The sequence below is a fragment of the Ambystoma mexicanum genome, chromosome 3p (genome assembly GCF_040938575.1).
Source record: "Ambystoma mexicanum isolate Mex_15411 chromosome 3p, UKY_AmexF1_1, whole genome shotgun sequence".
In the NCBI taxonomy this organism is placed as follows: Eukaryota; Metazoa; Chordata; class Amphibia; order Caudata; family Ambystomatidae; genus Ambystoma; species Ambystoma mexicanum.
In genome coordinates, this window is record NC_090925.1 from 716,789,770 (window position 1) to 716,816,798 (window position 27,029).

The 27,029-nt window shown below is 43.5% G+C and overlaps 2 protein-coding genes across 6 annotated transcripts in view; one reads left to right on the forward strand and one right to left on the reverse strand.

Moving 5' to 3' along the window:
* CDC25C (cell division cycle 25C) overlaps positions 1-27,029 on the reverse strand; it is a 553,873-nt gene that overhangs the window by 416,864 nt on the left and 109,980 nt on the right. For 3 of the 5 annotated variants that reach the window (XM_069651569.1, XM_069651568.1, XM_069651570.1), the window contains 2 exons: positions 13,879-14,061; positions 5,132-5,223 (listed from right to left, as the gene is read on the reverse strand). In XM_069651569.1, the coding sequence (XP_069507670.1) occupies positions 5,132-5,223; positions 13,879-14,057 (271 nt within the window). In that variant the 5' untranslated portion in view covers positions 14,058-14,061. Of the gene's footprint in view, positions 1-5,131; positions 5,224-13,878; positions 14,062-25,342; positions 25,496-27,029 lie in introns of all 5 variants that reach the window. The other 2 variants (XM_069651567.1, XM_069651571.1) reach the window with 2 other exon arrangements.
* The window catches only part of LOC138580770 (oocyte-specific histone RNA stem-loop-binding protein 2-like), a 743,835-nt gene that overhangs the window by 75,441 nt on the left and 641,365 nt on the right, over positions 1-27,029 (forward strand). The gene's annotated exons all lie outside the window — the stretch shown is intronic.

A 27,029-nucleotide genomic window follows, 5' to 3' on the forward strand; every position in this document is an offset into this window, starting at 1 on the left:
ATCAAGATTCCTCGCTTCAGGCAACAACGAGCAGGGCGAGTCAGCTTCCTTCCCTGTCCTTTCAGTCAAAACCTGGAACGCCGTATGGACACTGCTGTATATTCTTATGTATAGATTTCTACCCTGCACTGCAGGCCGGTCAGGTCATGCAGATGGCAACCTGCACACTGCCTTACTGCTGTTACCTGTAAATTCTGTCGTACTGCTGTATATTTGTAAATGTAAAACTGATTTCTGTCCTGTATAAACTGCCTGCATTATCTGCATTAGCGCCCAGCTGTCTAAGGGCTTGGAGCGCTTAACAAATAAACTAAATTAAATCTCCCTTTTCTCACTTTCCACCAGAAGCTCAATGCCACCAGAGCTCTGGTTCTCTAGGCTAGGCTACTGCAATAGCCTTCTCCTGAATCTACCATCTTCCTCTCTTCAACCCCTCCAGCTGATCCATGTTAGGGCAGCAAAACGTACCCTTGGCCTCAAGCCCAGGAACCGCATTTCTCCAGCCTTAAAAACGCCACTGGCTCCCGGTTGCTGCAAGGATCAAATACAAATCCCTCTGCATCATCCATAAGACTGTCTGGGGCCGGGGACCATGCCATCTGCAACATGCTCTTACTAAATACTCTAGACCTTTATGTTACTCTGGTACCAACTCTGACGAGCGCTTTGCTAAACAGAGGGCCGGTGGCCGATCTCTTTCCTCAGCTAGCTCCAGCTTATGGAACGGCCGCCCTCTTCCACTTCCTCTTCGGCATCGAGCCGGATCTCAAATTACAGAAGCTCCTTAAGACTTCCTTTTCACCTCCTCCTTTCCTCCCTCTGCTAATCGCACAGTTGCTGAGATTGGTGACCAGGGCCCTTTGTGTCCTTCGGGTCCTGCCATCCCACACCCAATCGCCTTCAGCCTCCACTCACTCCAGCACTTGCCTTGGCACCCACTAGCCTATGCCACTGTAGGCCTACACTAGGTATTTATTGCAGCTGACCTCTCCATAGCACTTCCTCCATTATGCAGTTACATCTGCTGCTCAAGAGCATGGGCACTCCAAGAACTTACCCTCCCACCCCCCCACTCCCCACTCCCTCTTCCCCTCTACATTGGTATTGCCGGACAGTGGCAAACTGACCAAATTATCAATTTAGTCGAATATCATGTGTGTTATTTGGCCTTCAGGCCAATTTGGTCGCATATATTGCTACATGCCAACCCTGGAGAGCGGGTTTCGCGGGGGTATCCCTCGCTATCCAGTGTTGGTATTTAGCAATATTGGGGTTATGGGGGTGTCCTTAAAAATTGGAGGCGGCAGACAACTTTTAAAAAAGAAAACACATGCGTTTAAATTGGGCACCGACCAAATTGATTTAAGGTCAGTTTATCGCGGTCAGTTTGAATTCTGTCAGACATACCCAAACCCTCTGCACTTGCACGTTCTGAATGCTCACAAGGCCTTTAATTGCTGTATAAGTGCCTAACAAATGCACAACAAAAATAAATAAAAATAGAACCCAGGGCCCTAAAAATATGAACCCTTGCACGAGGGTAGGAATATTTAAAGTAGGCTTAGCACATGTGGCAAAGCAAACATGCAGTTTAAGTGTTTTAGAAGTTCAGAACAATAGAAGCAAAGTTCCCAAGAGGTCCTCTTCCCAAGACAATCACTTTGGAGGAAGCCATGGGAAGGATCCTTTATTTTATTTACATAAAGGTGGAACAATGTTCTTTATCACAAACCAGCGTACAATAGAAAAGAAATCCGATTTGAAAGGAAGCAGTGAGCTTCTTACAATGGGGCAAGTTTGAGTGACATTCTGACCAGGTTGTGGATGGGAGTAAATGAAAGCCACCAGGGACAAAGCACAAGTGGACATGCGTTCCTTGACCAAACCCCACTGATCAGTCAAGCAACAGAGGTAGGGTAAAGATGTTATGCCCATTAAACTATGTGTTAGAGGGGAACAAACAAGTAGGTTAATTCCCCCCCCCCACCCCAACCCTGTACTGGGATACGCTCAGGGACCACGTCATAGGCTACTTAATTCTTTAGCCCCCCTGCTTCATGCCTTTGTTCCACTGGAGGGTGCGAAAGGTTGCTTTTGGTGTAGGTATTTAGGTCCGGCTAGTCAGTTTTATAGTCTGGAGAGACTGTTCCTGGAACTGACAGCTCAACGATCCTGGTATGTTAAAGAGAAGACCACCACAATGTAGACTACCTCAAGTGATCCCCAGGAGATGATGCAGGCAGAAAACAGCAATAGCCAGTGCAAACAAAAAGGCAAAGGAAGACCCTCCAGTTGGAAAGAAAAATGAAGACCCTACTGCAGCAAGGCCACTTTTTTGCAGGATAGCTGCAACTTCATGGGGAGTCTGCTTTTAAGTCGAGGGTCTGCAGAGTTTCAAGGCTGAACACACGGCTGCAACCATTGCAGCAAGTTATCCCAGAAGGAAGCTGGTCAGCTCTCGCTCGCTATGGTCCCAGACACTTCCAAGGGCAAAATCAGACTGGTAATTCCCACCGGTCTAAGGGTAGAAGCACCAATGAAGGAAAGGGAGCAGGGCTTCAACGGGTTGGTTAAAGAAAATGCCGGATGGGTGCAAAGACAAGTTCTAGGGATTCAGAAAGTTTCTCTTTGAAGGTGACTTCACTCCAACAACCATCTGACGAATGGCGGTAGGAGTCCATTTGGTACTGAATTCGAGCTGGACTCACCTCAAAGTCCAACAATAGCAAAGAACTGCACCAAACTAGAAGGCGCTGTCTAATCCTGAATTACTTTTTCAGATCTTTTACCAAGGATTTTTATTTGTTTGATGGTAGTATAATCTATAAGCCCTGAGAAATTTCCAACCTAAGACCTGATGAATACATGGGAGGGTGCAAAGGTTTCAAGCAGGATCATCAGATCTACACACCTCACGAGACATCAAAACACGTGTTGCATTTAGTAGGCATGTTATTTCCTGGAAATATTTTGGGTCATTTAATTATGGGTATTCCGGTTACTATAAACCATGGCAGAGTCCCTGTAAAGAAAAAAGTCCTTAACTTGCTGAAGAATTGTGGGTATTTATTGCCCTGCATGGCCAACTTATTTTTCCCCTATGAGACCGTAGAAGCTTTAACGCTGACAAAAGCAAAGCTATGCCCAGAGATACCCATGGCTTCACAAGGGGACCCATGGCTTCACAAGGAGGAAAACACATGTACCCTTGTGTGGTACAGTCTGAATGTCCCACCACTGTCAAGAACCAAATGTATTCAGGGCAGTTAAATGTTTAGTTGGGGTGCAGGCTTTACCCTATGGATGGCTCCAGGAGACTTATCACTACAATCCAGTGCCATGTATTTGCATCATTACTTAATTTGCCACATGTGCGGAGGGAGAAAACTGCTGATAACAGAAGCTGAGCTACACTTGACAGGTAGTCAAGACCCGCCAGCATAAAATATTGGACATAGCAAAGAAATGGTCATACAAGAATCAAATTTGAGGTCCTCTGCAGGAACAGTGCTGCCTCTGACCTGGAAAGCGTAGAAGTGTGACTGACTGTGCTGGGATGTCTATTCCAGTCAAAGCTCAAAGCATACGAACAGACTCGCAAGTTTGAAAGAAAACAGTTTCAATGGATGGACAACTACTTTTGGAGGCCAGGATTACCTTTTCCCATCACAACTCCCTAGAACTAGAGGGTCTGTGCCATTATGTTGAATGCGACCCTAAAGGCAGAGAAGAGAGGCCCTGCTGCTTGCAAGGTAACTCCCGGTGTGTAGCCCTGTGCAAGACCCTTCAAGGAAAAGCTCTTGTGGGAAGTTGCAAATTCAACCTCTTGAACCAAACAAGGACCCTGTGGTGGGGTCTTGCTCCCTTCACTGCTGGAGAAAGAACAGTGCAATGCTTTCTACGATCCTTGCCCTTAAACAAGCATGCAAGAGTTTCCCTAAACAGGAAACGGACAGCAAACACGCCAATACCTTAATCTAAGGGTAACTAGGCAGGTCACCAAGGCACTGTTTACAGCAGCAAGACTCAAGATGAAAGGAAAGAGCACAGTAAGAAATATTGGCGCAGAGGCACCTCTGCCTAACTGCAGTTGCCCTGCAAACTTAATTATACTGACACCAGTACTGGACTTTTGATTCACCTGAACGAAGTTAGCCCTGATGCTCTCCAGGTGCTGCAGACCTGTTCATCACTGGCAGCCTTCCGCCCACAGTTTTTCAGCTCCACTGATTTGACAGGGATATCACCGCCTCATCTACAGTACCTAGTACACACCAATCTTGCAACCAAAGACATGTTAACGAGTCTCCATTTAGACTCATCAGGCATCGTAACTATGCTGCTAGACTGTCAGAGAACATAGGGCATGTTTGTAAATACAGTTCTCAGAAGACATTAGCCTATTGAGAGAACAACCCTCTAGAGGAGAGACCGTGCACGGCATGCTTGAGGTGGGTTAAAGAACAATGTTTGGGGTAGGGTGAATCTTCAGGCGGAATGTGAATGGATAGCCATGAATAAGGCATACCCCTTCAAATGGTGGCCCTGAACGCAAAGTCTCTTTTGAAGGGCGTAGAGAGGAATAATTGGTGACAGAGGGGCCCCACTCTGGACAGGCCTGCATAAGAGGCAGCCATTCATGGTTGCCCTAGGTGGTTACGTCTCTGAAGTGGGTGGTACACAGGACAATGGGGGCAACATGAAGAGGAGGAACAAAGGAAACAAGGCATGGGGAGAGCATAGGTAATGTCAAGCAGAGGCACAAAGCATGTCAGTTAAGTGTGGGGATAAGCAGGACACCGGGAATGTACCAAGGGAACCAAAGCAAGTACAAGGGGCATGTCAAAGTGGTGGTACAATGCCACTTCAGTGGCATCAAGGAGAGGCCAAAGTTCAAACTTAAGATCCACAGATTACATTTCTGTGGGGATCACAGTGTATTTTATCTTGGGAGCACATCCATGGAGGACACTGAAAGGAGTTGGGGATTACAGGTGCAGATTGCAAGTTTTACGAGAGCACCTTTCAGGGTTGTGGTCATGAAAAACAAGATCTGTACAGATTGGGCATAAGCAGACTCCCTATGATTCTCAGCGAAAGCACTAGATGCAGATGTATGAGCAGTGCTCACCAACTGGTGTCATTGGAGATTCCACCGCTCGCAGGAACCCAACTTCATCTGTGCTGAGATTGGAGAGATCCAGGCATCGCTTCGGGGTGTCCCTGCAGATAGGACAAAATATGGTTTACTTGCATTACTTGAGGCCTATACCTATACAAAGACCTTAACACTCACCAGACCTGCGCATACACCTTTGAACCCACTGTGGACAGAACCTGATCTTCAGACACTCATCTTTAGGGCTTCAGACAACTCAGAGGGCCTCCTCATACATGTCCCTCCTTTCATAGACCACGAGTTGCCCTGGAACACTCCTTAAAAGAACATCCAGTCACCTGTACATCACTCCAGCCAGGGGTACTCTTGCACAGTACACAATGAAACCATCTGCAGATGTTGCAGTTTTCTAGAACTGGCCTTCAAAGAGCAATTTGAGCAGGATCTCACATTGATGACGTGCCACTCAGGAAGGTATCCAACATGCATAGTCACAAACAGCCAACTAATCTACAAACAATGCTGAATGGCATTCGATGAGATTTGACCTGAAAGGACGGCCTCAATACCAGGTGCACAGGAACTCAGAGGAAAAGGAAGAGTGATTGTTTGGCTGGTGGCAGCTTTATGAATAGACTCAACTATGGGATCAACCACGGCTATGTGGTGCATGCTCAGATGGCAAACACTATGGATGGCACAGAACTGGACCTTAAAGTCACTCAAATGGAAAGACACATCTATCAATTGCAACAATGCAGAAGTTGTGGGTGACTGTGCTGGTAACCAGTTCTAAATTGGAATGACAGTGGACCTGTTACTGAACACTGCATTTGTTTATGTAGCAAAAACTTAACCGCACCTTTGGTTAGCCATTTCTCAGAAGCTAGTCCTATTGAAGACAAACGGCATTGGTTCTTAATAACTCTGGCCAACACTGGGTTGAAGATTGGATGTTTAAGATTAAAACAAAATCATTCAAAACAATCAGGCTGACTTCTTGAGGACATCCAGTGGTCACAGCACAAGTGAGGAGCTTCTCTAGACAACCAATGCAAAACATGCCCTTCAACAGTCAAAATGTAAGCATATCTGCAATATACACTGAGCACTCTACACTGAAGGAAAACTGATTGTCACTTTCAGGAAAAAGGCATAGACTAAGCTGAAACACGAACTCGTGGCATCTCCAAAAAGATCCACTGGAGATGCTTTCAGTAGTGTGTTTATTATGCAAAATAGGATGTCTAATCATTTGCATTTAGAGGAAAGCATGCCCTGGGTTCTTTTACTATGTATTGTCAATGTACATGTACACAAGGTGTGTCACCTTAAATACGATGTTGAGTCAATCATGAAAGGCCAACAGTGAAGTGTTTCCAGATTGTATGCGTTAGCACAGAATTTGGTTTTGGCTCCTTAGCTTTCTGGGTCCCCTAAAGTCTCTACTGGCTTTCCTTTTTCCAACTTTTCTTTTATGACTAGAGGGAGTTCAGTCCCCTGGCCACGGCAACCCGTTTCCAGTGTACAGCCTTAGTTGCCCAGCAGGTAGTGGGATAGGCTGGTGGCCAGTCCTACAGATAAGGGGTATATCAGACACTTGCTCCCTAAAAATAGGCAAAAACTCAAAAAGAAAAATTGGGAGTAAAAATAAACAAAAAAAACACATGTAGGACCTTGAGCCAATTCTTTCACCCGCACAGCTCATAGATGTATTTGGACCAGTAGTCCACGTAGTACCACAGAAAAACTATTACTGACGGTTAAGAAGTAAAACATGTACCCTTTAATGTATATGACTAACTAGGTGCAAAGGAAATTATAAAAAGATTCCCATTTACAGTTAAAAAATGTACTATATTATAAAATACTGCCATTGGGTATTGGACTTACATTTTTCCCTAAAAATCATTTTATACACTTAACTTTAAAAAATAATAAATTACAACCACTTAAAAATCTTATCTGGAGCGTAGTGGCTGCTACTTAATTGTGGCTATAGTAGGGGTGTATACAAGTCCAACCCCCCCCTACATAGGAGCCACTGGGGTATGTGATGAAGTGAGTGAATTCATCACTTATCCCCAGGGGGGAGCCCATCCCTGTGAGGGGAGTGAGGTGGGGCTGCTCAGCACCACCATCCCTATGGGTCGAGGCAAGTGGAACCTCACCAGGAGACACTTCGCTTTGGGGACAAGCACTCCCGTTCCAGTGAAGAACACCCTGATGGCCTCCACATGATGGCATATCTGGAACCAGCTAATATACGAAATAATTGCTAGTTCCAAGAGCAGGAAGAAGAGAAAGTGAAGTTATGACTTTACCAGAAAGAAAGCAGTAGTCTCTTTAAATCCAAGTTTCCAATCAACTAGGACGAATACGTTGCAGGAGAAATGCAAAGCGAGACGGAACAAGAGAGCAAGGCAGATTCACACAGTGGAGGCCTCCTGTGCGGTGAACACCTGAAACAGGTGGCGTAGAAGGGAAGCAGAAAGCCTGTGAAATTCAGAACTGCTTCAAGTCAGAGAGGAAGATGCTGGAGAGAGGTTCCTAGGATAAACGTTCTACAAGAAAGTCTATGTGAGGAAAAGCTGAATAATCATCCAGAAAACAAAAGCCACAGAAAAGGCGGCATTTGAAAACAAAATTCAGAACCCTGTAACCTAGAATGAAGGAAACAAACAAGGGAAAAGAAAAAGCCCATCAAAGATGTGAGAAAGACTATCAGTCCCATAATGGAACTACGGAAGCTAATACAAACAACAAGAGACCAATTGAAAGTGGTATGATAACCAGGCGAGTAAAAGAAGTGAAGGTGTAAAAGCACAATCAGGAAAAGGGAGCCATTCCCCAGACCCTAGTTGATTAAACGGGTGATAGGGTCAGACAGGTTCGTTTTGTGCAGCATACATATTCCTTTGGATACCGACTGACTAGCACTTTAGTGAAGTAGATGAGGAACAGCCCATAGCAATACGAGAAGATGGGCCTTCTTATTTCTTTAATAAAGACAAGGTAAAAATGACCTCTGTGTCCTGATCCGCCACAGGTACAAATGCATTTTTTAAGCCCAGATACCTGCAATTCGGTTTTGGGGCATCCCTATGTCTGTGGGAAGAGAAAGCCAAAATCGAGGTTTTGCTGAGCCCAAAAACGAACCTGTATGAAAGTATTCTAGACTTGCAAATCACAGCTAGTGGGTGGTGGTGGTGAAGGGACTGTTGGTGTTTAATACCAGCCTGATTCATTGGCCACCAAAACCTTTGTGGGTTCACGGAGTGTGATTGGTGGGCTGCCTATGGGCCAACCGCTGGGTGAATAAGTTAACAGTTGGAGACCCTGTGCATTCCTCAGATCTGTATATAGAATCCTGAAGACTGGCTGCTGCAAAAGATCCTGGTGTGGCGATAATGGCTGGGCACTGGCTGTTTCGTCCATTCATTCTATTCATTCCCTGCCAGTGGAATTTCATCCAGGGTTATTCCTTTGCTTACTGCCATTCGAGATGGCAGGAGTTGCTGCACCTTTGTATGACATTTTGCTTACATGTAGGGCAGCCCCCCGCAAATCCTTCAGGCCAGAGTGCTTTAAAAAGGTAGGGAGTCTTCCTGGCCTGGAAGTGGAAGCCTGCAGCACATTTCCGCCTAGGTTTTCAGGTAGCTCTCATTGCCAACATATGTCATTTTATTTATTTTAATGTGATATAGTTTTATAAACAAAAACTTTACACATATTTCAACAGTAAAATCATAGAATAAAAAAAAATATGACATGTTACCGTTAGACACTTCATACGAATAAATAAAATACATTCACTAAATCCGTTAATGGATCAACACTATAGATCAGAGATCAAAGATGTAATACATACACATACACGTCATTTTTAATATTGAACAGGCATTGAGAGCCATGTGGAGATGCTAAGCAACTATTGGCCAATAAATTCCAATGACAGGATAAGTTCGCCTTGGAACGTGTAACCAAAAGGTTAGACAAATGTCCTTGCAGCAGTTGTGTTGAAGGCATCTTCCTGGTATTGAAACCAGTGACTAAAGGTTTCTTACAGATCTCTTCAAGCACAGTCTTCTACCATCTTTTTATGTGGATGACGCCTATTCATTTATGATTTATAAAGCACGAACTATGGCCCGGAGGCATCAAGTTGCCGAGGGGGGAGCAGTTTTAAACAAGAAGCCACAGCCTAAAGAGCAGTGAGAACTTGAAGGGAAGATAGGCAGTCTGGACTCTCAAATGGAATGGCAGAGCATTCCATGGGGTGGGGGCCAGTACTGAAAAGGATCGACCACCCAAGCGCTTGCAGCAAAATGCAGGAATTTTCAGCAAGATTGGAGTTTCCGACCGAAGGTTTCAAGCGGGGTAATACCTCACCAATTTTTTCCTCAAAAAATGAGGCCGCACATTATGGAGAGCGCAATGTTTTGAACTGAATCTTCACTCCCAGCGGCAACCAGTGGAGCTGGAGAAGTAGAGCAGTAGAAGAGGTCAGTCGCGGAGTTGGAGAGAAAGTCGGGCCGCCGCATTCTGAACGACAAAGCGTCTGAATCTGATGCTTCGGTTGTCCTTTGTAAATACAGTTACAGTAGTCTACGGACCCCATTATTGAGGAGGTTACTATTGTGGTACAATTTTCCAGAGGAAGCAAAGGGAGGATTTTACGCAGGGCTTCAATTTTCCAAAGCCTGCCCCACATATGGCAAAGAGTTTCACGCCCAGGCTTTTGACAGAAGCACAAGGTACCGGACAGGGGCCAAGGGATTCTGGCCAATACTGAGCATTCAAAACATGGTCACTGCCCTTCTGGCCAACCACCAGCACCTCAGTCTTACTGCCATTTAGCTGGAGCCAATTAGCTGCCATTCAAGAACCCACTCTCTCCATGCAGTTACACAGCTGCCTCGGAGGCGCAGTCACAGGAGAATCCAGTTGAAATATCAGCTGGGTGTAATCTGCATAGGAATAAAGAGCACACCACAGTCAGATAAGGTTGGCCAGTACCTGCACATATCAAAAATAAGGCTGGCCCGTGCGGAACTCCACAGAGCAGCTGAACAAGGGAAGAGAAACATTCCTGGAAGGAGAAAGTCTGAGATCGACCCTAGAGGAAGGACTTAAACCAAGCCAAGATCAGATGACACCTGCTCCAACCTACCCAACAGAATATGGTGATGTACTGTATCAAAGGGGGCGGAGAGATCAAGGAGAATAAGAACTCTAGTCGCTCCACAGTCCTGCAGCAGTGCAAGATCGTCTAGCAGCGATATCATTACTGATTCAGTCCCTATTTTGGGGCAGGAGCATGACTGAAAAGGGTGAAGAGAGTTTCTAGGAAGCTCAAGATTTGAGGCGTGATCACCGCCCCCATCAGCTTCATAACATCAGGGAGCAGAGAGAGGCCTATAGTTGACCGAGACCATCGGATCCAGATTGGCTTGCTTAAGTAGTGGCAGAACCACTGCATGCTTTAAAGCATCCGGGACAGAGCCTGTAGAGAAGGAATGTTCTATAGCAGTCAACAGGCTCAAGGCTCTCTGCAGGAGGGTTTTCAAGATGCGAAGTGGAACTGCATCACAAGGTGAGGCAAATTTAAGACCAGCAAGCACAATCTGAATAGATGTTTCATCAATGGGATCCAGTTTAAAGATCCTAGCCCCCAACCAAGGGGGCTGAATTACTGCTGAAACCGTTAAGCCCCATATTCCCTTCAGATTGCCGACCCTCAATGCCTTTACGAATCAAGACATTTTTCAGAAAAAAAGCTGCAGATTTCATTGCACCTAGCCTGGGCATCCCGTTTCAGAACAGAATTCTCCACAGGGCAAGTCAAGATCTCTTTAGCCACTCTAAAAAGTTCACAAGCACAACATGCTGCTTCAGTGATTCTCAGAACATAGTATTCAGCCTTGTCATCACAAATCAGCCGATATAAAAGGACTGCTTGCTTATATTGGCTAGAAGAATTTATCTCGTAGTTATGTCGCCACTGTTCCAGGCGTCTACATGCCAGCGTCTAACCTGAGTTCGGGGGAATACCAGGCCTCAGAGGGCTTCAGTCTACCAAAGAAAGGAAGATTCGGGGCTATTTTATCAGCCACTAGCTCCAGAGAGTTAAAGGAGCACAGAGGTTCCCGCCCCTTTTTAGTGAGAGCATGGCATTCCTCAGATATGTTTGGACAGACATTATGCCACCTTCTACGGAGCTGGATGCCATGAGAAACCTTCGGGGGAGGAGGGGAGCATGAACCAGAAACAATCAGAAAATGATGTGACCAGGTCACAGGAACCGGAATGCAACTAGTAACCATTCCTGGCTGAGAAAAGAGATAAGATCCAGCAAATTTCCACTCTTATGGGTAGGAAAATGGTTGCATAGGACCAATGAAAGATCCATTAGAAACATCTCCAATTTCTGGGCATCACAATCCAGAAGGTCAATAAGATGCAGATTAAAACCTGCAAACAAAACCAAGTTAGGGTAAATCAAATTAAGATTAGCTGCCAATTGAGGTAAGTTTACTGCAAAATTAGTCAAACTGGCAGCAGGCAGTCTATATACCAATAACAAATGAATCGTGTTAGCATTTATCTGAGCTGAGCTTTAACCAACAGTAATTCACAAATAAAGAAAATGTACCACAGGCATGGCATCACAGTAAATAATTGCTAGGCCTCCCTATCCTGGGGGAAGGGCCTGTCCACACGTGATACCGCATAAGGCGGCATAAGCTGGCATATGTCCGGGTCAGAGCCATCTGAAAACCATGTCTCTTAATAAATAGGAAGTCAGGCAAGGTATCTTTCAATACAGAATAAAGATCATACTTGTGCGTGCCAGTTGATCTGGTAATAAAGAACACAGGCATGAGGGGAATCTCTGGCATCCGTCCCTTGCGAGTATGTACTTGAGCAGATAGGGACCCACACGTCCCATTTCCTCTGTCCACCCTCCAGCATTCCCCGTAGGCCAGAGTGCCCATAGGCCTGTGTTGTGTACACCAAAACAGGTCATCAGCAAAGCATAATCGCCACTGAGAATTCTACAAAGCACATTTTCATTTCCCGTCTTGTGTCATTACAGAAGAGGAACCACCATTAGGAAAACAGTCGCAGATGAACCCTGAAAAGCAGTCATGCCCAACTTGCCAGAACACGTCCCCTTTGCTAGAGGGCAAGTCACTAAACATTTTCTGGCAGAGATACACCTATATGTGGGTAGGTAGCTTGGTCGTTGAGCTTAGGCAAACAAACGGATTAAGTCCTAAAATCAGGGGCTAGCTAGCCTTTTGGTTTTAGCCCCCAAACTTCTATCTGGGGCTATCAACAAAAAGACCCAGGGCTATAGCCCCCAGTGCCTCCTAGCAATGCCTCTGCCTACAAAGCAAAACCATCTCTAAGGTTGCTTGTCCTCCCATGAAAAGGGAGCACAGCCATCTAAAAAGGAAGCAAAACAAAAGTTGCGTGGTTGGAGACCAAGCTAAATTGAAACTCATGCCCGGTGTGCCCCTCCACCTCACCCCTCCAGGGCTGCCCTTGCTTTCCCCATCGCACCCTGTTGCCATTTCTGCATGAAGCCATTGCTATGTTTGCAGAACGCATGACGTGGTCGCATACCAAAAAGAAAAAGCATTTTCTGCTGCTTTACTTGGTCTCCACAAAGGCGGCACCCTGTGCTGGAGGATACAAGCACTTTAATGACCACACTCAGGTAAGCATGGTTCCCCCGGTTGCAGTGGACCAATGAGAAGCTTGGTGTTCCTTCTGGGAGGTCGACAGAGGCTGACATTTTTCTGCAGGCCTAGTGCAAAGCAACCAACTAGCCAGGCTAGAAACGTGGGCTACTTAATAAATGACAGCAGGAATGTTTAAGGAACCAGATGCTGTGGCATGACTGACAATCCTGAGACAAGATGGGGATGGAGGGAGGGGGTCCTCTCCTGGGGCCTTGCAGATTTGCCACATCTACTGGTCAGTGGTTTAGCAGCTGTGTTGTGTCCACATTTTCCAAGGTGATCATACAATGTGTTGTAATGCCAAAGTTCAGGTCCAAATTATGAACTAATAAACATGCTGAGCCTGTGTGAAACTTAGCCTGTGTGAAACAGGAACCAATCACTTAGCCTGGTATGGTAGAGCTACGGAGGAGAGTGACTGAAAAGCCCATGCTCTGGCTGCAGACCCCAACATCACCAAAAGCTGAGAAAGTAGTGCTGCACCTCTACCCAGACCTTGCATCTAATGGAGGCTAGAAATCTGAATGGCAAGTACCAGCAACCTAACCATTATTAAGCGGACAAAGACTCAACTTGCAAATAACCACCAGTCTTAAATACGAGCATCATTCACATTCCCTATGAACATCATTCTTGCTGCACATGTGCTGTATAAAAATAATCATACCGTTCCTTGCTTCACATCAGACACCCCACCCCTAACAGCCCACACTTCTGCACATTTCCCCCTTCCCTTACTGTGCAGGTCTAGTCAAAGAGAATGCACATTCTGTTGCATGTCTTTCTCGTGCACACATCCTATAGGAACATACTCCCTGAAAACGGCCCCCTTTGCCCTTCCCAATTGTGCACACACCTCACTGATTAAAATGTTCCATCATGGGCCACATCCATTCAACTATATACACCCACTTCACGTTCTTGGCTCTCCCCCTTTCCAACTATTTGCTGGCTCTACATGGACTGTTGGGCAACAGGACATTGCCATAGCAGGTAGCAGTTCATTACCCTTCACCGGTGTTGAGGTGGCTGAAGCCAAATGCTAGCCTGGTTACTGGCGTCCCAGGGGCCTCCGGTGAGAAAGCCACGGACTTGTCACGCTCCTGCAGCAGTTTCAGAATCATCCTGCAGTTGTTGCGGAAGTTACTGGGACCCATTTGGTCTGAAGGGGAGATGCTGGTCGCCATAGTGCTGAAAAGTCAAGAATACAGCACAAAATCTCTTTACCACAGGAGAACTACAAAATGCACACAATGTGAAATGTAAGCACAAGCTCACAGAAAGGCAACTATCTGGAATTCAAAAGTACTAGTGCCACTCAACATTCATAAGCAATGGCAAGTGTGAATGGGCTCAAATGTTTATTAGTCCAGAGGCAGTGAAAGTTTAGAATATGCAAAACTGCAGCTCTACTGTAACATCTGCAGATGGTAGCGAGGGGTAAACATTTCATGTTACAGGCTACTAGACGGGCATAAAAAGTTATTCACCCCCCTCCACCCACCTCTTCAGTTCTTCACATACACATCACACCATTTAATACTCCATGTCAATTATAACTAGCCAATGACAAGTAGTAAGGGACGTGCAGACTTGAAGGCCTGGCTGTAGGCTACGACGAAAAAGGTAACAAAATACACAAACCAACACAAAACCTTTTAAATCTCATGCATGTTAAACAAGACCTGGGAAACACAACGGAGGAGACATGAAACATTTCATGTAAACCAGGAGAAATGACTAGAGGCAACTTGCCAGATTCTTTGGCATGCTCTGTGGGAAAGAGGAACATGTGCACAGAAACTCATAGCAATATAGCGACTAAAATGAGAGTAATAGTAGGAAGATTTTAAATAAAATCAACCTTAAGTCAGCCCTCCATATTATTTAAGCCCGTCATACAATTTGTGAATAGGAAAAGTAACATTCAAATCAGTCGCTGCCCACTCCAAGAGGGACATCAGCCGGCACATGTAGGACATCCTTTCTGAACGAGACAAGCAAACAGTTCAGCATAAATGCTTTCTTTCCACACATCATCGAGTCTATTCTGAGATGGGGTAGGCAGAGACCAGGACCCCTCTTTCTTGCTGTGCCTATGGAATAAAATTGAACTTCACAGGACACCCAACTTGGCCAAAGCATGTCTTGAAGAGTTTGGGATCTGGCCTAGGAGTTTGGCAGTGGGTGGCAGAGCAGAAACTGATTTGCAAATTGCTTATCCCATCTTGTAATGGCACAGACTGGCTAACAAGAAGTCAAGTGCAATGCAAGTGGTCACTATGAATTCAAAGCTTTCCGTTCATCAGTTTAGAGTTTGACAATTCAGTTGACATTGCCTCGCAACAGACTGTAGTGCCTGATTAAAACCAGAGTGCCCACACATGCCTCTGCACCATACCCAAATACACAATCCTCAGTCACGCTCCCCTACCACCCCCACCGAGACATTCGATATCAGAAGGGCAAAAGCCGCTTTCTACCCCTCAGGGCTACCCAGAAGAGTGGTGAGTGTATCTGAGCATACATCGGGTAATCAAGGTCAGTTTGTATAAATGATCCGAGCAGCAGAGTCCCAACATCCTGTTACCCTAAAACATTGCAACCTTCCAAATTCTTTGCATCTGAGGAACCTACAGCATGCCTTGCAATCGTACAGCTTACTGGAAAGCGCTCCAGCAGAACAGCAACTAGAGAGCCACAGAGCACTTGCAGACATGCCAACAGGAGCTCTTAAATCTACAGGCAAAATTCCGTAAAAACATACCTAGGCCGATACTTACTCGCTGATTGCAATAGAAATGCAGTGGGACAATCTTACACTGAGGTGACCTTAGAGAATGAAAGACCAAGACCCTTTCAAATATTGCACAGCATACAAAGACTTCAGGGGCATTTGTCAGACTACTAGCAAGTGAAGATGTCCCGAGACAAACTGGATGACAAATTACTATTTAATATTTTGGCAAATGAGGAAGCCGAGCTGGCCCCAACGTACGTCCAAAGTAATGAACCTGTAACGCCCCCCTGAAGGTCAGGCTACTCTCCTGAAGCCCAGTTCCATTAACCATCTGCCACAGAGCAATCATTCTCCAGACCACTGTATCTTGTTCTCCCTCTGCCCACAACATGGCTCGACTAGTTCAAACCTGCATTCTAAATACTTCACTGGAAAGAAAAAGTACAAGATCAAATATGTACCAGAAATTGCTTCAATTGACCACTTTCCAATGGAATACTAAAACAGAATGGTTAAAGTCTTCATAAATTATGAATCAAATACTATGGGTTAGACTGTCTCTTAACACCTAGACCAGAACTAGACACATAATAATGAAAGACTTACATGTGTAGTCACTCACGGTCCCAGCACCTTTGAGTTTAAAAAAATCAGAAAATACTGGTCAATCGTCAGATTACAACTAGTCGATGAACCCATACCGAGATTCGCTTTCAAAAGAGCGAGAATCAGGGATCACTTGGTCCACTCTTCATTTTCTAGAACCTCACCACACACAGGCCTTTGGAATTTACGCAAAGTCACCGGACATTACCCCTGCGGGTCTTGTTCGGTGTGCAGATTTACCGAAAAAATCCAGACATTCACAATTGGCACTCAACAATGGGTCCTAAATAATCTGACTAATTGCAAGACCAATCAAGCCATATATTGTATCGAATGCCCTTGTGACCTTCGATATGTGGGACAAACTATGCGCAATGTCGGGACCCGCATCTCCGAGCATCGCTCTAGGATTCAGTGCAAGAACATTACCTCTCCATTAGTGTCTCATTTTTTGGTTAACCACCATACACCGGATGATATTCTCTGGTGGGTCCTGGACAGGATTCACACTGGTCAGAATATACAAATAAGACTTTTGGAGCTGGAGAAGAGATGGATCTATAGACTTGACTCCTTGGAACACGAACTCAATGAACAATCTCCTTTTTAATATCTGAGTCCAGGCAACCGATTCCCACACTTTTTGATACACCTTAGTGGTGGACCACACTTCTTGCCTCACAGCAAGCAAACGCCTCTCCCGACACAGTACTGTCCAGGACGCGGGGGGGCCCCCTGCCCCGGCCCCCCCCACCCGGCTCAGATGCACTCACACGGCATCCATAACACACCACTTCACTATATCCCCCTCTATACAAGGCCATACATTCCCCCGTGTGTCCACGCTCACACCGTACTTCCTATTCACCATTCTTAGGGAACAGTCTGCCATTTGACCTTTTTTCATTAGCACAGCTATTCTATATGCCCAGGACATATATCACCTCTACTCATGTATGAGGTGTCCAACACACTTTAGGAGAGACATCTATCCAAGTACATGGCATGCCCAGGACATGCATCACCTCTACTCACATATGAGATGACCAATAGATACCGCAGGAGAGACTTCCATCCACTTTGGTCTCACGACAGCACACGGAACGTTCACGTTGCTCGCTCTGTTTCCGGACCTCACCCCACCCCACGGAGGGTGAGCTCCCCTTGACTACATTGCAACCAACAGGCTGCCTGACAAAGCGATTTCCGCTTTGTCCCCTCCGCATCGCCGGAACTCACCCACCCCCCCCCCACACGGTCTGTGAGCTCGCTCCTTGCTGCACCGCGAGCAATAGACCGACGCCTGTCCTAGCTGCCTATCACTTGCTTCCTGGGTGGTCAGCATTTTTGTTGGACCGGCTTCACCCCCGCCCCGCCGGCACTCCCACCCTCTTCCCACCACGTCATTGGTCCTACAGAGTACACACCTCCATGTCACTCCAAAGAGGTTACCTCGCTGACCGGAGGCACCTCCCCACACGTCGTTACCGAACGCACAGTTTGGTTGCTTTGACAACCGCTCTTGTTCCTTTGCGAGACGGCTCCCGCCAGTATTCATGCCGCAGGCTCCAGTGAGGGATGACACTAAGCGATGACTCCGCTCTCCCTCACCTCGCCTTGTAGCTACCAGATTTTGGCACTTCAAGTCCTTTGCTCACAGGTAACACGTAGGCTCTGTTACCAGCTTGATGTTTTCTCTCAACAGCCTGATAATACGAACACCGAGCGTCGGCGTGGGCATTTTTTCCGGCCGTACATTACATTAATCCTGTTCCCCCTGCTTTCTTCTCCTATCGCTTTCTCTCACAGCAGCACGTCCCGGGCCACTCATAAAGAGACGTACTACTTGATGTTCCCTACAGCCTGGCACTCATGCTACTAGTATCCACTCTTGCAGACCCTTTGTTGGTCCCACGCCATTCAGGTATGACTAGACATTTCCCAGGCATTCTTGCCTGGCTCTTCCTCTCTCCGCCCACGACATACACTCATTGCTTCCTATTTTGTTTCTAATTCTCCCCACTCCTAAACAGTCACTTTTTGGTTTCAGGTTTCAGGTTGCCAGACTGACCTTTGACAACTATAACTGGACTTCATGAGCATCTCCAGCGCTTTTGCATTGCTCCACACGATAACGAGTGTCCACTTCCGTTTCACTCATCACCATCCAGCCCCTTTACAGCTGCACCCTTTTTTGATCACCAATCAGTGGTAAGTGAATCCCTACCTTCTCAGTCCATCCGGTCTCTCCCATCCTGTGTGAAGTCTCTGGACCGGCAGGTGTACATGGGCACCCATGCACTGCTATCCCGAAGGGGACCCAATGCCAGTATCTTACACGTTTTTAATAGGGGCAAGGCCATCAGCACTGCACCAGAGGACTCCCTACCCTAAAAACTTTTAGACCTGGCTATGAGTAATACTGCAGACATGACCATGGTCTTTGCTCTGCATCCAAATATTGTTATTTTCCTTGCATGCGGACTTTAATGTATAAGACAATTCCTCACCCTTTGCTAACTCTCAAATTCTGTATATATTTTCTATCACTGTCTTTTTTTTTCTCAACTTAATCTCCTCCCCTTTCACAACCACAGGGTCCTGCTATCTATTGCCCTGATGAAGGCGGAGTACTTTCCTCTAATGCGAAGAGTACTGTTCCTTTGAACTTTGAACCGCCAAAACGCATTGTTTCCCAGAGGGGACACAAGGTCCTCCACAGAACACTGTGCCAACTAGGATATTTTTTCTTTATTTGATACCACCAATGGGCATGGATGCTTTTTTTTGCATAGCTCCTGTTGCCAATTATCTTGTTCCCCTTGATGCGTTGGCAGACCCAATCCCAACACATTACGATTTGATTTTGGGATTCCTTCCAAATCGTATAACAAAACTGGTTACTTGCCTCACCTGTGAAATTTCAGCAAGAACACAGTCATTAGCAATATAATTTTTTTTTCAATCCAAATTTATGTTCTCTGTTTTGGTTCAAATTGTACACCAAAGTGACAAGCAACTAATTTATGTTAATGCTTAGATTTGATTTATGTTTTTCTTTTATGCACTGTTCCCCTTTTTTTATTGTCTAAAGGACTCCACACCCAATATTTGTATGTGCTAATTATATTATTGATTACATATGTCCTTATATGTTGGATTTTACCATGCGCACTACCTTTTTGATATAAAGGTTTCATCTTGATTCCAACAATAATTCTTGTTTCTTTTGAAGGAGTGTCTGAACACACATACGCATGCAACTTCTATAACCCGAATAGCTATATGGGTTTGGACCAGGTGAATGACATTCATTTACAGTTCACATTGGCCAACCTTTGATGTACCAGGACCCTTTACCTTGTTGTTAGTATCAAATACTATGGGGGACAATTCAATAAGGAAACTAACTGCATAGCGAAATGCATAATTATATTCAGAGATGCTACATCCCGCAGAGATGCATAAATGGTACACTGAAATCTATGCTGCACGCCGAGATGCATATATTTCATTCTCGGAGTAACATTAAGTTGGGTAACAAACATCACTCATCTGTCAATAGCACCACGATACCCCTTCTAGGGGTTAGTGTGCACTCTACAAATAGGCCTGTTCCGTCATGGTTCACAGTATATTGGGATGTAGAAATTATACACTAAAAGATATACACTGCACTGACATCCATACATCATATTCAACTATATAGGCATACACACAACACCAATATGCATGCCTTTATACTGTGAATGATAGGCTGTATATTGAGATGCATATTGATATTCATATGCTGCACACCGAGAATCACCCATTGTGTACATACAGTATATTAAGACCTATACAATAGTGAAATATAAACACTGTACAAATGTGTGAAATACACTGGGTGCAGAGTTGTGTACTCAGAATTTTAAGATTAAACATTATGACATGCACTATGCTGGGATAGATTCATTGTATATTTGGAAAAGCATAGAAAGGCATGCTGTGCAGGGAGAAATATGTGCATTGGACACCAAGCTAGTACATTATATAGCGAGATGTGCACTGTACATTTAAAGAAATCATACACAGCATGACTAAATGCATACATGAGGAATTATAAGCAATATACTGAGACATTTGTACATTAAAATGCAACTATATGGAAAAAGGCATACTGTAAACCGAATTGTATACATTAAAACTCATTGTACATTAAAGTATGTACGCTATACACATTCTATATTAAAAAGGATTATCGGCCATAGGAAAATCGAGAATTCTAGGTCTAATAACCTTTGAACCATTAGACTGATCATCACAAACTTTATTAAATGTTAAGGTTGGTGCCCACCCAACCTGAAAATGTGTTTGCAGACCAGTGTTATGGTTCAAAAGCTGTAAAGGGTAAAAAAGGGCACGTTCACTTTTTGCCTTAGTTTTCCCAAAGGGCAAAACATTTTTGCTCCGGTGCACAACCCAAACCACTGGACCAATGTTTGCCAAATAAGAAACCGTTCAGCACAAAGCACTCAAAGGAAATTGTTGGTTTGGCGTAAATATGTCCAGTTTTACAGATTTTTAGAGGGTGAGGTTCTTGGTGACCAAAAAGCAATGCATTGCTGGACCAGAGGCTTTTGATTTCTGAAAAATCAGCCATTTTGAAAATCTAGAATTGCGAGGGTAAAAACCTAGGTTCTTTTTTTAAAACTGCCCTGAAAATTATACAAGGCGAGTGTATAGAGTCCTTTTAAGGCTCTGGAGGTGGGTAAGAGGAGGATCTGTGAGGGTTTGGAGTCTGGCGATAGTGTTGATTTTTTTGTGTGCGTTGCTCATATCTTGATCTATATTCTTTTCAAGTGCAAAAAAAAACCTCAAATATAAAATAATGTGCGGCAAGCACAGTAAATGTTAGTAGGGAAGGCATTTTAAGTGAATTTAGTAAGCAATCCCATTTTTGTATCATCAAAAAATAATCCTAGGATGGCTTCCTAAATGAACTTGGAGTGGTATTAGAAGAATATTGTTTGGGGATGTTGGATTAGCTTATGAAAGCTTTAATTTGTTTCTTGAATTTGAAAAACGTGCACAGCAGAAGCACAAGTGGTGCTGATGAGGTTATCAATAACCTTGGTTTTGATTGGACAAGCTTTTCACATGATAAAAAATTAAGATTTTTATTTCAAGATCCAAGTATTTAACTATCCAGATAAAAGCACTATAATGAATTATGTACTGATATTTTATTTCTATCGCGCTCGTACACAAGTGTAAAGGCAACACGTAAGTAGCATTAAAGGGGATCAGGTCTTTTTGGCAATGAATACACCGACGAGGGAAAAAAATATGCACTGTTTCAAAGATGTAGATTCTCAGATATATTTATAAACATACATAGACACATCATATACACACACGTCCCACATGCATCCACATTCCCTGAATCCATATAGTAATGCGAAGCAGAACCTCTGGCCCTCATCCCAGTACCCCATCAGAAACCTGTTGCATTACCCAACCATCTTCCTCATCCAAGTACCCCATTAGAAATCCATTGCATTACCACTACCACCCTCTTCCTCGTCCCAGTTGTGCATCATTACCCTGCCTCTCTTCCTCGTCAAGTACTCCCATTATCCCTGCCTCAATCGTCTTCTTCCCATTGCCCCATTAATAATCCATTGCATTGCCCCCTCCCACCCCTAATAGTAATCCGTTGCAATAAGCCCACCACCCTCTTCCCTGCATTAGCACCCCATTTCCTCCACCTCGCTTCCTTATGCCAGTATTCCATTAGCCCCACCTCACTCTTCAACACTGAACCTCTAGTAGTAATCTGGTGCATTACCCGGTCCCCCTCTTCCTCATTGTAGTACCCCATTAGTAATATGTTTTTACTCGCACCTTACTCTTCCTCATCCCAGTACATTAGAAATCCATTCTTATCAAGTGAACAAAAAAATAAATCACTAGTTTTAATGAAGAGTTTTGTTGCACTGAAATTATTCTTCACATCCAAAGTTTTTTCACTTTATACACTTCACCACGTGTGTATATACACACTAGGTTTAAATATGTACATATATTCAGTGAAAAATGTTCTTAAAAAGGAATGCTATGGTTAAGTTGCAATAATAAAAACCTATGAAATTCAGTGACAAAAACAAAAAGGGACACAAGTAAAACTGAAACCCCCCCAGAAATTTACCAGTTATAGTAAGGTAAGCAACCATAACTCACGGCACCACTGGACTGCTAAAACGAACTCAGGACAAAGATGAAATCACAAATATGTAATTGATCACATATGAAATACATTTTCATGAAAAGTCCCTACAAGGGGATGTGTTTATTATGTGGGTAACACTAGGTCAGGGGTGATCGGAAGACCTATCATGAACTACTTAATATTTTAAAGAATGTACTCATCTAAATACATTATATTGGAGTGTTAATCTAGGAACCTAATCATACATACAAATAGGCAATGGCTGTGCCATGCACCATAGAAATAAAATATTTTTTAATCTGGATGGTAATCGTTTGGATAGCAAAATAATGAATGCTACCTTGGAGTTTTGAGTAATGTTAAACATTGAATAAATAGTAGCTAATTAAAGATTTACTACATACTTGTGTTAGTACAAATACATATGAAGTCCCACAATGCATACAAATCAGAGGCACATACATGGAAACTAAATGAAGAAACATCACCAGAAAATGCAAACATTAAAGTTCATCAAGTATACAAATGAATTGTGTGTTTGAGGCCTGCATATTGCCCCATATATATGAACCATGAGCTGAAACCAAACCATAAGGAAAGTCAGTTTAAGAACATACAAGATGTTTAACGTCTAGATATACAACAATTTTTATATTCTGACTATCAGTGAACAAAACCGGCTGGCATAGATCGGTCAGTGAACAAAAACAAGTGGCCCAGATATGTGATGTCATCAGTGATACCAATGAAATTTGTGATGGCATCTTTTATGTCCTGGGAGTTAGTACTAGCAGTGCACAGTGGTTGCTTAGCTTACCATAACTGACTCATTTATGGGGGTTTACGGCTTTACTTGCAACCATAACGTCCCTTTAATGTATCTTCACTGAATTTCATAGGTTATTACCAGTGCACCCAATCTGCTACAAGTTCCTTATATTGTATTCACCCACCAATGTACAACTGCAGAGTACGGGAAGCACGTTAGTCTGCGGACAGAAGGCAGCACTCAAAGCGCAGCAGCACAGGGTAGAACAGAAAATGTTCTACCCATCAACCAACTAACATACATAAAGCAACGTTACTTACATTTACTGCACCCAAATATATTTTTTTGTATAAATGATTAGTTAAAAATTGCCACATTATTTTTTTATTTATAACACAATATAATGGAATACACAGAGCATAAACCTTAAGTGTACACCTTATCATTTCAATACTGTTCATAGAGACTTAAATACCCAAGTGCTTATTCTAAAAATCTCTCAAACAGTACACTATTTAATTAGCATTCATTGTGTAAACCGGTATTAAACAAAAAACTATTTTTTCATTTTGACAGAAATAGCAAACACTTGAATAGAGAACTTCCCAAAAGAAGGAAATCTAAAGGTATACACTACATATTTTAATGTAAAAAATGTAATTTGTATAGACTGCACTAAAAAGAAAAGTCTTACAGTACATAGTATTGATGAAGCAACCATGCCCCAGTTGAATTATAAACAATCGCAAAGGGAAGCAATATCACCAACTGTACATAGTAAACCCAATTTTGTAGATTAGTTCATGATTTGATTAACAATTTTAAAGAACTTTTACAATAAGTGAAAAATCATGTCATTAGAAATGGTCCCCATCACTGTCTTTCTTGCACCTGTCCCCTTTACCCCCAGCAATCATCTCCATCAAATTCTGACATTAAATCAAAGACGCTTTAATGAAACCGCACTCCCTTCCTCTTTATACAAAAATTCCCAATTCTCCTATTTAGGTTTCCCATTCCAATAACCCATCCTTTCTTATTTTTTATACTACAAGTATGTCATCATGTGATATTCCGTTTTCTTTAATACCCCAATTATGAGTCAGCAGGAAGTACGACTGTCCGGGTTGTCAGCACTCAAAATGGAGGTGCTTGAGGCCAGGCAGTGTCTGGACATGTCAGTTCTTGCATGATGCATTTTAATTAGTCCACGGACAGAGCGCCTGTTCTACGGACACCGAGCGCATGCACCCTGCGAATCTGCCTCTGGACCATCACCATCATAACTTATATTGTCACTCTCAAAAGAGGACATTCCTGCAGCATATAAAAAATCAGATAAACCTTTGACAAGCTGCATGGATTCTACCATTTGTGGACTGAAAATGTTTGGACATCTCCATGCTTGCCTCGGATTCATTTCAGAAAAAAATATCTTTGCAGCAGGAAACTATTCCATTAGGCTTTTCAAGAAATCCTTCATGGCAACCTGCAAATACATTGGAGTCACATACCCCAAACTATCCCCTGCACAATGCACAATTACGGAGTCTGGACATTTAAAGTAAGCCATACTCACAGAATGAGAACAGGCTTGCCCAGTTTAAGCCACAAAACTTCCACTTCTGCCAATCCAGTACTTTCAAAGATGTTATGATTTTCAGCGTACACCTTCAATTGCTAAACTGAAGAATCTCCTAAAATCAAAGCTATAGCCATCTTCACTGCTCTTCCTGTAAACCACAACACCTCATTGGCTAATCCCCACAGCCTCCTTTCCTTGTCAGGCATCCTTGAAAGACCCAGATGTGGCATGTGCCGTTCGCGGACTACAGCCCGGTCCACGGCCCCTGTAACAGAGGCAGCCCTTCTACCCTTTCCACTTTCATGTTCTCAACACTCCCTCATTGGCTGCTTTCAAAGAGTCACATCCATCCACCAAATGCATCCAAACACTACACCGAACCCCATTATCTCAGTTCAACACTTCAGATACATAAGCTCTGAGAGTACATATCTCCTGTTAATCAGTCATCTGCATCGAAGACGACTATGAAACTCTCCAACATTTCCAGATTCAACATCTGCATCTAACAATACACAGTACAGGTATTTTAAGTATGTATATGGGGTTCCTGCTACTTACCCTGTAATAAGCATATTCTCTTTAACCACTGTTTCTTTGCATACTGTCACTTCTAATACCACCTCTCCAAAAACTCAACTACGAGAATGCAAAGTCAACACCAGGACTGCATGGAAGCTTGTAAGGTACGACACGTCCATTCAATGGAAAATGCTGTGCATTTAAAAAAAAAAAAAAATTAGCAGCATTTTCATTAAAGCTTATAAATGTATGTATACATTTACAACAGACTGCATCTTTTTTCAACAAAAAAGAAAGCAATGTGTACAACATTTTTAAGTTTGTAAAAGGAGGGAAAGGGGTTTCCCCCTTTTATTTTTATGGAGGGGCCTGAACCTGGAGGAAAGATTGTACTGTGGAGAAGGGAGTGGGTTCAGGCTACCTCTTCCTCTGAGATACTTACAGGTGTGGCACAAAAATACATGTAAAAAGATCCTAGTACTTGAGGTCTGTGTTTTTATTGCAGTAGAACACAGCCTTAAAAAGCACAAACATATATTTACCCACAAGGAACAGTTTCCTTTTCTTAACATACAAACATATAAGTACAAAAGTCCATGTTGACATTATATTGTATCATCATATAATGTAGCTGTTTCGTCGACATAAGCAATGTGAGGATTAGTACATAGTGACAGAGTGCAATGTTACTAGACATGCACCTATCGAGTCTGTGCCACACCTGTAAGTATCTCAGAGGAAGAGGTAGCCTGAACCCACTCCCTTCTCCACAACATTTTTAAGTGCCACGCTGTGTGTGTGCGCGCAAGTTTATTAACTTGGGAGCACATGCATACTAACATAACCCATTCCAATCTGAAGGTACTTATCCAGTCCTACTTTTTTCTCTGCATTAGTGCAACTACAACTCCCACAATACAAAGACCAAATCCAACACCTAATTCAAACTTGAATATTAGAATGCATCATATTGGCACATGTACTGCCAACATATTAAACTTCTAAACAAGTGCCACTTAGAAATGTTCTATACATTTTTTCCATCTGCTTATCCATTCTTTTACAAAAAGGTACAAAGTGCTGCTATACATTCAAATATCCATTTAACTCATGAAAATGCTCCTTAAAAGATTTTAAACGCTCTGCATTTTCGATTCCTTATAAATGTCACTTGCCAACCTCACTCATTACATCCCTTACACTGCCACCCTTCACACGCTCACACATGTATACCAAAGTATGTATAGGCAACACTCCCCTTACATAGATGTTTTCAAACCTCTACTATAAGACACCACACACTGCTGAAACAATCATCCATTGCATTACTAGGCCACAGTTTCCCCGTTTAAAAACAGTGCAACACATTACAAATACATTGTGCCAGAAACACAGCACTTCATTACAATCAGCAACACTAAAGTGAATTACAAATGCACCTTTTTCTTACACACGTTTGCCCTGTTCCTTCTAATCTCCCAAATAGCACTAATCCTATTCCAATTGTTCTAACATAGTTAACACACTTTGGTAGACTATCCATAAACTCAACACCTCCTACAGTCATAAATAACCCCTTACCAAAAGTACTTCACCACCATTACCATATATACCCACTAGCTTGCTTTTACAATTACAAGAAAGATAATTCCCGAAGACATGAACCAGAAGAAAATACTCTCAACATCCTACTAATAAGTACATTACTATAGTATTAATCTGTCTG